Source organism: Hyalella azteca, unplaced genomic scaffold (genome assembly GCF_000764305.2).
Source record: "Hyalella azteca isolate HAZT.00-mixed unplaced genomic scaffold, Hazt_2.0.2 contig13528, whole genome shotgun sequence".
NCBI lineage: Eukaryota > Metazoa > Arthropoda > Malacostraca > Amphipoda > Hyalellidae > Hyalella > Hyalella azteca.
Genome location: NW_025943446.1, coordinates 8,543 through 22,953, shown reverse-complemented (window position 1 = coordinate 22,953; position 14,411 = coordinate 8,543). Strand labels below are relative to the sequence as shown.

The 14,411-nt window shown below is 41.0% G+C and overlaps 1 protein-coding gene across 1 annotated transcript; it reads left to right on the top strand.

The window, feature by feature from the left end:
• The first annotated feature begins 7,912 nt into the window (after positions 1 to 7,912).
• LOC108674829 lies at positions 7,913 to 14,143 on the top strand. Its single transcript, XM_018162802.2, has 7 exons — positions 7,913 to 8,144; positions 11,031 to 11,199; positions 11,449 to 11,540; positions 12,320 to 12,436; positions 12,706 to 12,828; positions 13,011 to 13,121; positions 13,818 to 14,143. The coding sequence occupies exons 1-7, from the start codon at positions 8,082 to 8,084 to the stop codon at positions 14,064 to 14,066; spliced, it is 924 nt and encodes a 307-aa protein (XP_018018291.1). The 5' UTR covers positions 7,913 to 8,081; the 3' UTR covers positions 14,067 to 14,143.
• The last annotated feature ends 268 nt before the right edge of the window (positions 14,144 to 14,411 follow it).

The following is a 14,411-nucleotide window of genomic DNA, read 5'->3' as shown; positions in this document are numbered from 1 at the left end:
ACCATTGGAAAGAGCAGAATTCCAGCTTTCAGATGAGCACAAAAACCGAAAAACGCCAAAATTGAAAATTTTAGGGTAGCCGGTCCCCTTAAGACTCGGCGACAGGCCTACACCCTAATAAACGCTGAAACCACTATTATTATTATATTTTATGTATTATTATTTGCTGTGATTTTTTCTCGTTCGCCGCCCCTGAGGAGTGAGGACTGAGGAGCCTGAGCGATGCGATGACAGACGCGACAGGGTTCAAGGGTTTAGGGTTGGCTGTTTGGTCCCCATCCCCAAATATCTGCCAGTCTGCCACTTCTACGTCGTGGGCCTGTGGGCGGTGGGGGTACCCTGGGGCCTCCCTGCCTGGCCTGCGCATCGGCCGAATGCCTGCCATACCCATGGGATGTGGGTAAGGGCTAAGGCTAAATAGCAGAGGCTCCCCTGCCCGGATTGCTGCCCCGGACGGAGGCTCCTCTCTTTATTTTTTTCACCTAGGCGGGGTAGGGCTCATATGGGTAACGGTAATGGGAATCTTCAATCTTGCTTATCTCGGCTCGGCCGCCCCTTCCCGGGCTTCCCCCTACCGGCCTACCCACATCGTTGGCTGCCTTTCTTTTCTTGGGCACCTGTTGCCCTTCTCTCCTCCCATCTTTTCTTCCTACTCATCCTTCTTTTCCTGACCCAGGGTATGCATCCAAACCCTGGCCCACACCCCTGCTCAGTCTGCTCCCTTGGCCCTCCCAGTTATGTGGCAAGGATATTCATTTCTGTGCTACACAGGTGCAATCTGCATCCTCTAGTTTAACTGTAATGGAGTCATTGGGGTGCAATCCACTGAATCCACATCCAGTGCAGATGAGCTGGCTGCCTACCTCACCTAAAATCGTAGCAGTTGCCTGTCTCCAAGAGACCAAGCTATCAGCTGCATCCAGCTTCCCCTCCTTCCCCGGATATGTGCTGGAGCGCAGGGACCGTCCCGGAGGTCATGGTGGCGGTCTCATCCAGATCTGCATTGATGTCCCGTACACTGAGCGACACAAGCAAGACTTCTCTCCTCTCCTATGTGGTGACACCACCCTGGAGATGTTGAGCTTTCACTGTGCAATGGCATGGTAGTATCATGGTTTTTGCCTGTGGGCAGTGGGATTGAATGACAGCTAAGTCTTCTGCTAGTGCTAAGGATTACTTTATCACCAAAACTAAGCGCAACCTGCTCTGGCCAAAGAGGAAAAGCTAGAGAGTGATAGGAGAAGCGGGTGCTTCCTCTTACAGGGAAATAAGGAAAGAAACACCAAAGTTAAGCTAGAATCCAGTAACTCGCAGTACATGTTGCAAATAGGTGATACGTTTATTCTAACAGGAGGTTATTCTAACACCGGCCTCCTCCTGCCCCCCAGGATATTCTCCAAATCTCTGGAGCTCTCAGACATTGTCTTCATACAGGGCGACTCTGATAGTAGGCGATTCTAACACCCATCATCCCTCCTGACTGGCCCTCCTACACGGCAGCCTTCAAAGCGGCACTCGATATGGTTCCTCTTCCCACCTTGTGTGGTGGTGAGTAGACCTTGAGAGAAGTCTTGATGACTGCTGCCAGACAGCATATACCTGCTGGATTCTGGAAGGACTTCTCCCCCTTCAGTCAACTCTGGAACCTGGTTGTTCATTGAGCAACTGGATGACATCAGGGTGCATAATCCAACTGACCCCTGGCCCCCAGAACTCAACCTAAAATTAACATTTCCATTCGGGTCCATGGTAGGAACACATGGCAAACACATCTTGCGTCGTGCAGCAGGCACACAACCAGTCTAAGCACTGGCATCTCCTTTGCTCCCTAGCTGGAAAGCAAAATCGCTCTCCCCCCATCAGCCAATCCAATTTGGTCTGAATTCCATCTCCTCCCAGCGCAAGATCTCTTCCGCTTGCTGCAAGTTATTTACTTTGATCGCTCCTCACTCCCAAAGCCCCTCCACCCACCACCTTATACCGGTATGTCAAATCCGGGCTGAACATCCCTCAATAGGGACTTCTCCCCTTTCATACCCGACATGGTGAAGCTCGCCATGTCAGCCACCAACAACTCTTCTGCTTGAGGTCCAGATGGCCTCACAGCCCTTCATTTTAAGCACCTCAGCCCATTTGGTCTCTATTTCCTTGCCCATATTTTTAACATCTCTGTTTTCACAGCCTTTATCCCAAGCACTTGGAAAAATTCAATAATTACTCCAATCCACAAACCGGGCAAACCCGGAACAGGGCTCTTCATACCAGGGTTGGCAATGATTAAATCAAAATGATTAAATCATGTGAATAAATCACTTGATTTTTTTTATCAAAAAAATCATGATTTTTTTATTATTTTTTTTATTTGTTTAATTTTTTCAATATATTTAAATATATTGAGTGGCAGTCTTTAATTTATATTGAGGTATTGTTATTCATGGTTTAGTATAAATGTACCATGAATGACAAATTGGTACCTATATAAACTTGTTGCCTTTAGTGTGTATTAGGTTCCAATAAATTGAATGTTTTTGGTACAGAGGCATCAAGTGTGCAATACATTGTACGTAGCTAGCAGCTTAGCTAATTCTTATAAGGCTATAAGTAGTCTGTAACTATTTGACTATTTGTTATATATTGATTACAATATACAATTTAAATGTGTTTGCTAGCTTATACAGGGTGGGGCAGAACTGATTGAACAGTTTTGGGGCGAAATAAAAGAGTAATGGAGGTTCATAAAGAAGAAAGTTTATTTTCCTCGAGATTAGCATAACATAACATTTAAAATGCTTATGTTTTGAAAACAATATCAGGAAGATGGGGTTTGTTAGCTGCATCACACTGTTGAATTCATTCTTGGAAGTTTTCCACAGCTCGTTCACACATATGGCAAGGTATGGCCATAACCTCTGCAGCAATAATCCGTTCCCTTAGCTGTGGTAGGGTGTGAGGGCGACTTCTGAACCCCTTTCTTTTAGATGTGCCCAAGGAAAGAAATTGCAAATGCTCAAATCAGGTGACCTTGCAGGCCACTATAAATCACTCCTCAGAGTCCGGGAACATGCGTTTCAAAACATTGAGTGACATTCGGGCTGTGTGAGCTGTAGCCCCATCCTGCTGGAACCACATGTCTCCCAATGCTTCATTTTCAACAATGTTTTCCATCATGGGCTGCAAGAAATTTTGCAACATTGCAGCATAGCTATCGGAATTCACTGTTACGGTTTCTCCCTCTGAGAACGACTCCAACAGTGTGTTGCAGCTAACGGCCCCCATCTTCCAGATATTGTTTTCAAAACATAAGTATTCTAAATGGTATGTTATGCTAACCTCTAGGAAAATAAACTTTCTTCTTTATGTCCCTCCATTACTCTTTTATTTTAGCTCAAAACTGCTCAATCGGTTCTGCCCCACCCTGTATGTTGAGAGGTTGCAAGGGTATTGACCTTTCAGGCAAGAAGAAAGATTTTCCACCCTAATACAAGTACCTATTCTAATTAAAATATTTAATTTCCATCTTTAAATATGTGAATTAAAAACTAGAAAGAAAACAACTACAATTGTAAGACTATATATAAAATAATTAAATGCAGTGAATGGATATAAAATGTTTGAATTGTGCACATGTTTATTTCAAAAAGTGTTAGCTTTTCTCATAACTTAAGTCTCGTTTCAAGTCGTATGAGGTTTGTTTGGTTATCGTTCAGTTTATGTTTAGTATTGGTTTATTGGTCTGAATTAAATGGGAACAGTGCAGTCAGTCACTCAGTCACTACTAGTCGGTGTGTATAGAGGGTAGATTCTGGTAGATTTATAGGACATAAAACTAGTAGATCTATTGATAGTGCTGTGCACTGTGCTATCAGCTACCTATCTTGTTATGTGACTCTTCAATGTTTAGAAGATCTGCATTCCTGAAGTGTTTTTGTATATTGAAGCCAGTTAAATGGTCAATATTTAGCTCATTACCTTGCTCCATACAAACTTTACAAAGCTAATGAATAGACTTGTCAATAATTGTTTACCCAAAAATCCCTAAGTGGTAAACACCACCTTGGCCTGTTGGCCATTATTGAAGGCAATAAGTGCCCTTTTTAGCCATCCAATATGATCCATATACTGTTATTGTTAGTAGGCTAATTGCAACGTAAAACATAACACTTCAAAAAGACAAAAAAGCTGAAAAAAATAAAAAAAAAATCAAATCGAAAAAATCATGAAAAAATCAAACAAATCATTGATTTTTGATATTTTTTAAAAAATCAAAAAAAATCACCAACCCTGCTTCATACTGCCCAATCTCCCTCCTCTGCCCTGCAGCCAAGATTGTAGAGCATCTGGTGCTCCCTTATATTTTAGGATTCCTCACTACCATCCCCTCTCAACATGGTTTCAAACCGGGACACTCCACAGTCTCCACCCTCCTCCCACTTGCGCACCAAATCATGATGGGTTTTAACTTGGCGCCTTCCAGCCCGCACAGTTGCTGCAGTAGTCGACCTCTCAGAGGCTTTTGACAGTGTTGACCACCCTCTCCTAAGCATGATTGTAGCCTCAGACCTACATCACAACCAGGTCCGTTGGCTGTGCTGCTACCTCAAGAGGCAGGCAGGCACCTTACCTCTACCTGAGAACACAATCGCCTTTCAGTGCCATCTGCTTGGGCATTCCCCAGAGCTCGGTCATCTTGCTGGTCCTCTTTAACCACTTCATCTCCAATATTCCAGTGCCGATCATCAACATTACCTTTTACGCTAACAACCTTACCATCTTTGTATCATCCCCAATCCCCCAAGGCTTGACCATGCTCCTTCGCAGCATCTCAGACTGGTCAGCTAACAAGAAACTGGGCATGGCTCCAGGCAAGTCCTTGGTCACGCTCTTCATCCCAGATACGCACCAATCCCAATCCCACCCATCTGCCACTATCTGGCATCATCCCCCTAGATAAAACCCCCAAAATCCTAGGCGTCACCTGGGATACACACTTCACTTTCTCCCCTCATGTAAGAGCCATTGCCACAAAAGCAATGGGCTCTCTTCGCATCTTAAAAGCCCTTGCTGGTACCAACTAGGGCTTCTCCAAGGAGGACATAATTGCCACCTACCGAACCATCACGCGCCCAATCCTCAACTACGCGGCCCCCATCTGTTACCCTGTTGCCTCCCACACAGCAATTGCCAGCCTGCAAACAATACAAAACACTGCATTGAGACTAGCCACTGGCTGCCTCAAAATGGCCTTGTTTGCCCATCTTCACCAGGAGACCGGTGTCCTCCTTTTGTCTGTGCACCTGGACCTGTATTGTGCGTTGTGCCCAGTTCCTTGCCAGGGCCCTCCAGCCCTCCCATACCTCATTCCTCATGGTTTCTGCTCCAGTCAGGGACCACCACATGAAAGCCTCCATTCAGTCAAGGTTCAGCCATCTTGTCACACCACTCTTGGCAAATGGTATCTTGCCTGCTGGTGCCTACAGAGAGGCCAAGCAGTCCCTCTGCAGGGAGATCACCTCCCGCATTGCGGCAACTGACGCTATGAATGCCATACTTGCTGCTCCACCACCGCCAATTACATTGGTGGAGGCCTCACTCCCTCGCCCCTACCGATGGGCGCTATCCCAGCTGCACTCATGATGCTGCAGCTCCCTGGCGTCCTACTCCGCCAGGATCAAATGCTCCCCTAGCTACGCCTGCCTGGAGTGCAGGAATCCCCTGCAGTGGGTCCAGCATCTCTTAGCCTGCCCTGCCTTCCTCACTTCCCTCAGTGTCTCCTCACTGTGGGACAGCCTCTTGGAGACAGCAGCATTCCTGGCCACCCTCCCTACCTTCGCCCATCTCCCCCCTCTTCCGGTGCCTGCCCCCCCGGCAAGCATGACAGATGCAATAAACAACAACAGGGTTGACTTTTCCTCATCCTGTCATTGTGGCTGCCAATTTTGATGTAGGTAGATCATGGCAGATCAACAGTGTGAGAGTTCCTACATTCGAGCTTTTTGAGGAAGACATAGCTCTGATTGAAGATGCAAATGTTACTTTGGTCTTTGGGTTTGGTTGTCCCTGCAGACCTTGCTGGTAAGAAGCATGAATGCAATCCCGGCGCAGTAGCCTGCGGCCCAGCAGTGAGCGTGAGCCAGTGATGACTGATGTCATGATGACATTAAACTTTGATGTCTTTTGGCATCATAAGAGAGTTGCAAAATATATCCCTAACCCTGCTATGGTAGAACTTGAAAATTCTCTTGGATTGGACACAATGGGGATAACCAGATATGGGACCCTTGTTTGGGGCCCAGGGCTGGGGGCAAGATTGGAATTTTTCTACTTGTTTCTGAAATCTCGTGGCTCAAATGTGACAAATTTTTAATACATTTGGAATCTTGTTGCCTGATCATGCACCCTTCTCAACAAGTACCGTAAATAGGAGGTAATTTATCTAGGCGATCTGGTGCCCAGCCTTCAATAGAAATGATTATGTGGTTATAGAAAATAGAAATGTGGTCTATAGAAAATAGAAATGTGGTTCTGGAGGACCTAAGAACCACATAAGGGAGGCTCACAATGAGATCATCACCCAAGCAACATTGGAGACCTGCACCAGCATAGTTATGTGGTGCCCTGACCCATTGAGACTGGCGATAGCTGAGGCCCTCATTATCAAGAGCGAGTCTCCAGCTATCAACCTCCAAACTACAGGATTTGTCTGGATGCTGACATTATTTTTAGAGTAATTTTAAGCCTATATTTTAAGTTGTATCCACTATACCATTGATTTGTACTTCTGTCATTTCCAAAGTTCAATTTCAAGTGTTGTAAAACCTTCACCTGCTTGATAATGAAAATTGTATTTTCAAAACGTTGCAATCTATTAAAATTTCATTTGGAAACCTGCTTTTTGATCTCCTGGCACCTGCAAGAAATTTTGTTTGACTCATTGAAAAAACAAGCAAGAAGATTATTAATAAAAAACATGCTCTGGTCTTTAATCAAACTTGCATATATATATTTTTGTATTAAAACTCAGCCTTTTACCTACTCATTTTAATATTTAGCTAAAAAGTTGAGAACATATGTTAAAATTTAGTAGTTCCCAAAGAAGGTGGTACTGCCCACTTGAAGATCTGGAAAAGTTCAAATTGCAGTATACAAAATATCAAGAAAGAGGTGTTTGTTTTCATATGTGCCTGTGGGAGGGCGCTAGGAATTCACTGAAGAGCCAAGGGGGTGCCAGCAAGCAAAATTTTGGGAACCATGTATTGAATGGATGCTGTTAATGTTATCATGTTATAATTTTTTTCTAGGCCTTATTTTTGACCAATTAGTTGCCTTAGCTTGTTTTATGTATAGCTTTTTCTCAAATTTTTGATCATTTTGCAGATCCAATAAAACTTGCATGGCATTAGTATCCTAGTATGTATTTTAGGCATTCTTTATGCTCAAAATAAACAAGAAAAATGGAGCAAGATTCATTAGATGAATCTTCCTTATAATTTCAAATATTCACTTTTTGTTTTGCTGTCAATAGAGAAAATTATTATATTTTCTGAAAAGTTTGGCATGCAACAAGATAATAGATGGTGCATCACTCTGTAGTAGCATATGATTCTAGTTGCATTGAGCAAACAATCCAAACTTTTATATACAACTTCACCCAAAGTGCATGTATCTCAATGCATTTCATTCAGTGATACAGCGCTGCATATACTTATTTCTTGAGCTCCTCCTGTTGCTGATGAACCAACAACAAAATCAGTATCTACTTATGATGGTTATCCTCTCTCTGAAAACTTGGTAGCCACATGGCATCAATGTGAATCTCTTATACCAAATAAACAACTTTAACAAACCCTGCCAATGTACTGCACTCACCACTTGATATCATTGTCATATAATTAAATCTCCAATTTAATTTTCAGGTTTTTCTCTTTAATTGTTATTCAGTATTAAGGATGAAGTCAGAGTACAGGAGATGAAATCTTGTACTCATGGAAAAGCAGTTACCATTACACTAATTTGGCTACCAGTTTATTTTATGACTTCTATAAAAGCAAATTCTGTGAGAGATTTTCAAGATTGTCATCACGATGAAGCAGGGTGCAGTTTTATTGAGTTTTAGTACACTTATGTTGAGTTTGTTATCAACACAGGTGAGGCAATGTGAGAGCACTGTTTGAAATTAACTCTGAGTTAATATGCTGCTCCTAAAAATGAAAAAATTCCACTTTTAATTATGTTTTTAATCAAAATTTAGCAGCCCTTGGTTTTTTTATTTATTTATTTATATTTTTTTCTGAAACCACAAAAATTTATCTTCGACATGAAATGTGCAACAGCCATGCTCAGAATTTCAAATATTTAATTGTATACTCACATCATTATGTTACTGCAATAAAGTGTCAAGATGATTTACTCTGACATTTTTATTAAAGATCAGATTCCGTTTACTGAATGGTTTAAAATCTTAAATGTTGTTCTCTTAGAGGAGGCTTTATAGCTTGATATGGAGTTTGAACTGGCAGCATTGATTAATAAGGAAATGAGTGAATTATTTGTCAATGATATTTTTATATAATTTATCCTATTCTCTTATTTCTAATACCGTAACTAAACTGGAAGCTGGCAAATTAGCTCATGAGGACAGGTCATAACTGGTGCAATTGCAATGCAGCAGCAAGTGCTGAATGTTTTTAGATCCCACAAAGATAGGTACTGCGAGCTATATACTATTTTAAAATGGGTTAGGTGTGCCCTAATTCCTGCATGACCCAGTGTGGGAGTTAAGGTCTGGTTGAGCAGTCTCTATTGCAAGGATCTTACTGGAAACCAATGGCCACTGGCCTACATCATTTTTATTAAATGAATAAGCAAGCCTTTCATTAAATTTTAAGTGTTGTTCAACCAACATTAATGTATTCAATTTCAATGAAATCTTGTCATTCAACTTACCATCTCATGCAAGTCTGTATGTGCCACAGGGAATGGCTTGCCATTGCTGTGTAGTCATCTACCTTTTTGCCTTATGCCTTGTGATATAGTACCACAGGCATACTATGGAGGGGAAAGATTGATCATTAGTTAAATTTGAATTTTGAAAATGAGATGGAGCTAACTGTTAGAACTTGCCAGCAGTATGGATAATGGGAAATTGGTGAAAATTTCTAGAATTTCTCTAATCAGAGGGCTTTTTCAAATGCTTCAGGTATTTCATGTTATGAGCCTTGTGGATTGGCAACAACTTGGACTCTATAAGCATCACTTCTGAGTGCAGTTTCCCATTTTGCAGAGTAGCTTATGAAGGAAGGGGTGCTTTGGTAAGGTGTTAGAGGGGCTAAGCAACATAAGGGCTATCTGTGAATGTGACTGTATTTTGATTACTGAAGGTATGGCATCAATTTAATGGGATGCCTTAAAAGTTATGGTGGGTATTAAAGAAATAGGCAGTATTTCCTTCCAGTAGGAAATTGATAGTTATTCATGTATGANCCCTTTGCACCGAGTCTACGCTGCGTCCTGTCCGCAAGAGCGCCAAACTGCAAAGTGGGGCTAACCTTTTGCGTCGGTGCAAAAACACGGACTGCTTGATTTTTCCGCCAGTAATTAACTTTTTCATCAAATTTCACCTGCTATAGATTACTGAGACCAAGACGATTCGTTTGCCACCATTTGCACGTTAAAACTGGCAAAACTCGATGTGTTATGATGTTTTAAAGGGGTGGGGCTAACCTTTTGCGTCGGGCTGTACTAGTACCTGACAACCACTACCTACATTCTGCAGAATGGCCATTGGAAAAAGACTGGCATGTATCATTGAAGGCACAGATGTGGTTTTCTTATGCTCAAGGCTCTGCTATTAAAAATCAGTTGCTTCAGCTCAGATTTATTTCTTTATGCAGTTATCTGCCTGACATATGCTGGGATTAGGTTGAAACAGATTAACACGTTATGTGCGGCACAACCCACCAGGGCTGCCAGATGGCCTAAAAATGGCCAAGTCTGCAGACAAAAATGCATATAATTCAATATATACGGTACTAGTAAATTTGTAGGTTCCAGTGCAAAAATTTAATACTCATTTATTATTGTATTTTTAAAAATTTAATGAGGTGGTTCTGCCGTCATAAATTTTTTCAAGCCAATGCAATTGAAAAAAGCTATATCACACAACTGGTCCAGAAAAAATACCCTGCAGCCCACCAGTGGGTTGTGCTGCACTTGACATGTTTATAATTGGTAGGTATGCTTGCAGGTTTGAGTATTAGCATTCTGTACGTATGGCAATGGTAATCCATTCATATATTGCTATTATGCATAGTGCATTGCTTCATTCATATATTGCATAGTATGCTTGCAATGGTAATCAATTCTGTACATATTGCAATGGTAATCCATTGCTTGTGACGTGGCTTGTATAACAGGACTGTTATATTGTTGAGCAAGCTTGTTGGGGGAGCTTACAGATCAAGTTTCTGGATGATTTAGAACAAATCCCTTCTTCCTGTCCACTCATTTAACTGTGAAAGAAACAAATGGATATTACGTTTGGCTACAGTCATATCTGGAGCTCAAGTAAAGGAAGTTAAATGTCATCAGCACAGTCAGCTGTTATTATTCTCAGCAATGATAGAAGGCCTTTAATCACATCATGAACTACAGCAAAGAAAGTATCTCTATTCTGGTAAACATCACATCTATATAATGAGCTTAATTACCCAAATCTATCATTAAATTGATTCTGTAAGGAATTGAGCTGGCACACTGCAAAGCATATGCTCCAGACTCGCTTTGTTCAGTTGAGAGTGCCTGATAAGCTGCTGTCAAAAGCTACCTTGAGCTCCTTCGAATGAGTTGGTCTGTTTTGAAGAGAAATCAAGTCAATTATTAGTTATAAAAAGCAATTAATATACCTACACATAAAGGAATATGGAGGGACATGATGTAAAACTCCCTTCCCTGTATAGGTACTGTATATTACATTCACGAAATTATAAATGTAGTAAATATAAGAAGTATTAAACTATAAATGTCCATTTCAGGCAATGAAAGATCCCCTTGAAGAAGATGAGTTCTTGGACAAGAATGGCATTCTTTATGAGGACACAAGCTACTACATTGATCCCAATGACATGCTGGCTGATGTCACACTGCGACGCCAGGTTATCAAGAAAAAAGCTGCTCTTGATGAGTCAATGGAAAAACAGAAGAGTAATCTACATATGATTTTTATATTTTGAAACCAATTACACTTTTCAAACATTTTTGGTTTCCTGAAAAAATGCCATAAGGCACATTTGTGTTTGCAGTTACGGTACATGAGATATTTTTGCCACCAATATTCTAAAGAAAAATCAATCTCTCCTTTCTTGTGTTTGTTTATTGTCTCGCATAAGTTTTTATTCAAATTTTTTGCATTCGCATCTATCACAATTTTTCTTGATGTTTCATGTTTGCCAGGAATTGCTCATGGCATCAACGAATGTATGAACATTGAGCGTGAGCTTCATTCCTGCCAAGCTCAACATGATTTGCTACAACAGCAATTGCAGGTGAGAGCCTCTGCCACATTTTGGGCCATACTTTCAAATCTCGCAAAGTGAACGCAAGTACTTACGCTCTATTTTCTTGTCTATGATTGGTGGATACTTTCAAAGCTCGCTAAGTGAACGTTAGTACTTACGCTCTATTTTCTTGTCTATGATTGGTGGATTTTGCTTGAAAGGCCGTCAATGAATGGCTGATGAACTTACGATCTCTTAACTTTATTTGAAAGTATAAGCCTTGGTCTCCTATTGCAACCCACATTCTGATCACTCAAAATCAGTGTTTTGAATATTAATTTCAAAACTCTGCTTAATTTTTTACATAAATGCACTTAGTAGAAATATTTCCTGTCACACACTTTTCCTTTTTGAATATCAACACATGCTTTTGGACAAAATTGAGAATTGGGGTGACTGAGGATCTTATTTAGCTAATCAACCAAAATAGTGAGCTAGCATGCAATGTGCTTGACAAATCAGTGAGCTAGCATGCGATGTGCTTGACAAATCGGTGAGCTAGCATGCGATGTGCTTGACAAAACAGTGAGCTAGCATGCAATGTGCTTGACAAAACAATGAGCTAGCATGCAATGTGCTTGATAAAACAGTGAGCTAGCATGCAATGTGCTTGACAAAACAGTGAGCTAGCATGCAATGTGCTTGACAAAACAGTGAGCTAGCACCCAATGTGCTTGACAGAACAGTGAGCTAGCATGCAATGTGCTTGACAGAACTTTCTGAAGCATAAATCTGCACCCCAGAAGTTAATCATCCATCCATTTCAGTCAAAGGAGACGTCCAACGCTAAACTTGTATCCAAGCTGAGTGAGGGCAACGCTGTGGACTTTGAGCTTCATTACCGCCGTGCCCTTAGCCTCCTGTTGCAGTCTCTGCAGGTTCAGGTGCTTGGTAACAACAACTCAATTCCTTCTTGTTATTAAGCCTCCTTCTGTATTAAATTCTTTCAAAATGTACTCAAATAATTAAACTTCTCATTGATAACAATGTGCAACTATAAATTTTTTCAGATATTGATTCTGCTACTGTCTGTGTGATGTCTGCCATCAAATCATGTTGTCTCTATTTGAAACTAAGATAACTAATGATAATTCATTTTTATGATAATTGTTGAGTTCATATTGCAAACATGTAACTGATGGCTGGTTTCCAGACTCATGGCTGGGCTGCATCAAGCACCATGCAGCGACAGCTGACTTTTGTATTGTCTGAGGAGCTTGTGACTGGCCTCCAGCACTGCATCAAAAATAAGTCATCTGGAGACCTCGTGAGACACGTGAGTTGTACTGGTGGAGCATTCATCTGTGATTGATCTGTGATCATGTATACAATGTATGTACATGATGCATATCAAAGACTTCAGAGTTACCCGTAGAATATGTGAATAATAAAATACTTCCCACAATTTCCAGATGATTTTCCAGATGGTCGAGGTCACTAACATTGTTGTATTTACAGTGTGATCAAGTGATATCTTCACTCTATGATGCAGTTGAACTGGCAGAAAACGAAATACGCTCTTCTTTCTTATGGCCATCATTTGAAATTTCCTCCATCCACGGAATAGAAGTAAGTTCTTAAATCTCTTTGGTACATCCCTTTGACCCTTATTTACATGTAAGATCTTACTACAGTCACATTTTACCAGCTAACAAATTGTTAGCAAGAAGATAGTACTGATTTAATATTTGTTTAAAAATTGAGTGATATTGTAATGCAGCAGTATTTGAACTAAAAACTTTTAACAGTAAAACTAATTAATAACAGTAAATTAATTAATTAAAGTATGAATTTTGATGATCCCCTGCACCATTCAAAATAAGTGTGAAAAAATGGTCTGACCGGCGTACCAGTGAAAGGCCACCCCATAGAAATAAACTGTGTTTAGCCTTTTTTCCAATGTGGTATGGGTTCCTTGTGTTAGATTAGAAAAAAGTGGCAACACAGTGCCACACATAGCCACTTAAATGCCGGCAAGACGGTTTTAGTATAATTTTTTGAACAGTGTGTATGTTTGTATAAAATAAATGATTTTCTACAATATTAAATTGATATCTCCTCCTTGTTTTGCACTTGAATAAGCAAAGTTCCTGCTTTGGCTATGACAGTACTGTTATTATTTATATGTGATTTTTAAGCAAAAGAGACAACAACCTGGAAAAAATATGCGGCATAGAGTAAACATGTAAACAAATTATTGAGGTATAACTCTTAGAATACTGTACTATACTTTCTACTTTTTAATACATTTTAAATTCTTGACAGATGCTGACGCTGATGTTGACTGCTGTGATCGTGAGTTTGGTAGGCTGGGCGGCTATTCTGCTGCTATGGGATGTGAGGACCAAACGACGGTGGTGGCCATTCATGGTGCTGCTGCTGGTGCTTGTCTTCACCTTATGCTGCCTCTGGAACTGGAGTATCATGGTCAAGGTAGGTACTGTGCTGCCTCTGGAACTGGAGTGTCATGATCAAGGTAGGTACTGTGCTGCCTCTGGAACTGGAGTGTCATGATCAAGGTAGGTACTGTGCTGCCTCTGGAACTGGAGTGTCATGATCAAGGTAGGTACTGTGCTGCCTCTGGAACTGGAGTGTCATGATCAAGGTAGGTACTGTGCTGCCTCTGGAACTGGAGTGTCATGATCAAGGTAGGTACTGCGCTGCCTCTGGAACTGGAGTGTCATGATTAAGGTCAGAACCGGAAGAAAATATGGAAGAAAAACAATCAAAATAACTTAGAGAATTTGGAGAAGGGTGGATAATGAAATTGTGCTAGATTCTAAATGAGAAGGGTGCTAGTGATGCAGGATCTGTGAATACAAATGAGGAGTACCCTGCCTTTAGAAAAACCTTTTTTTA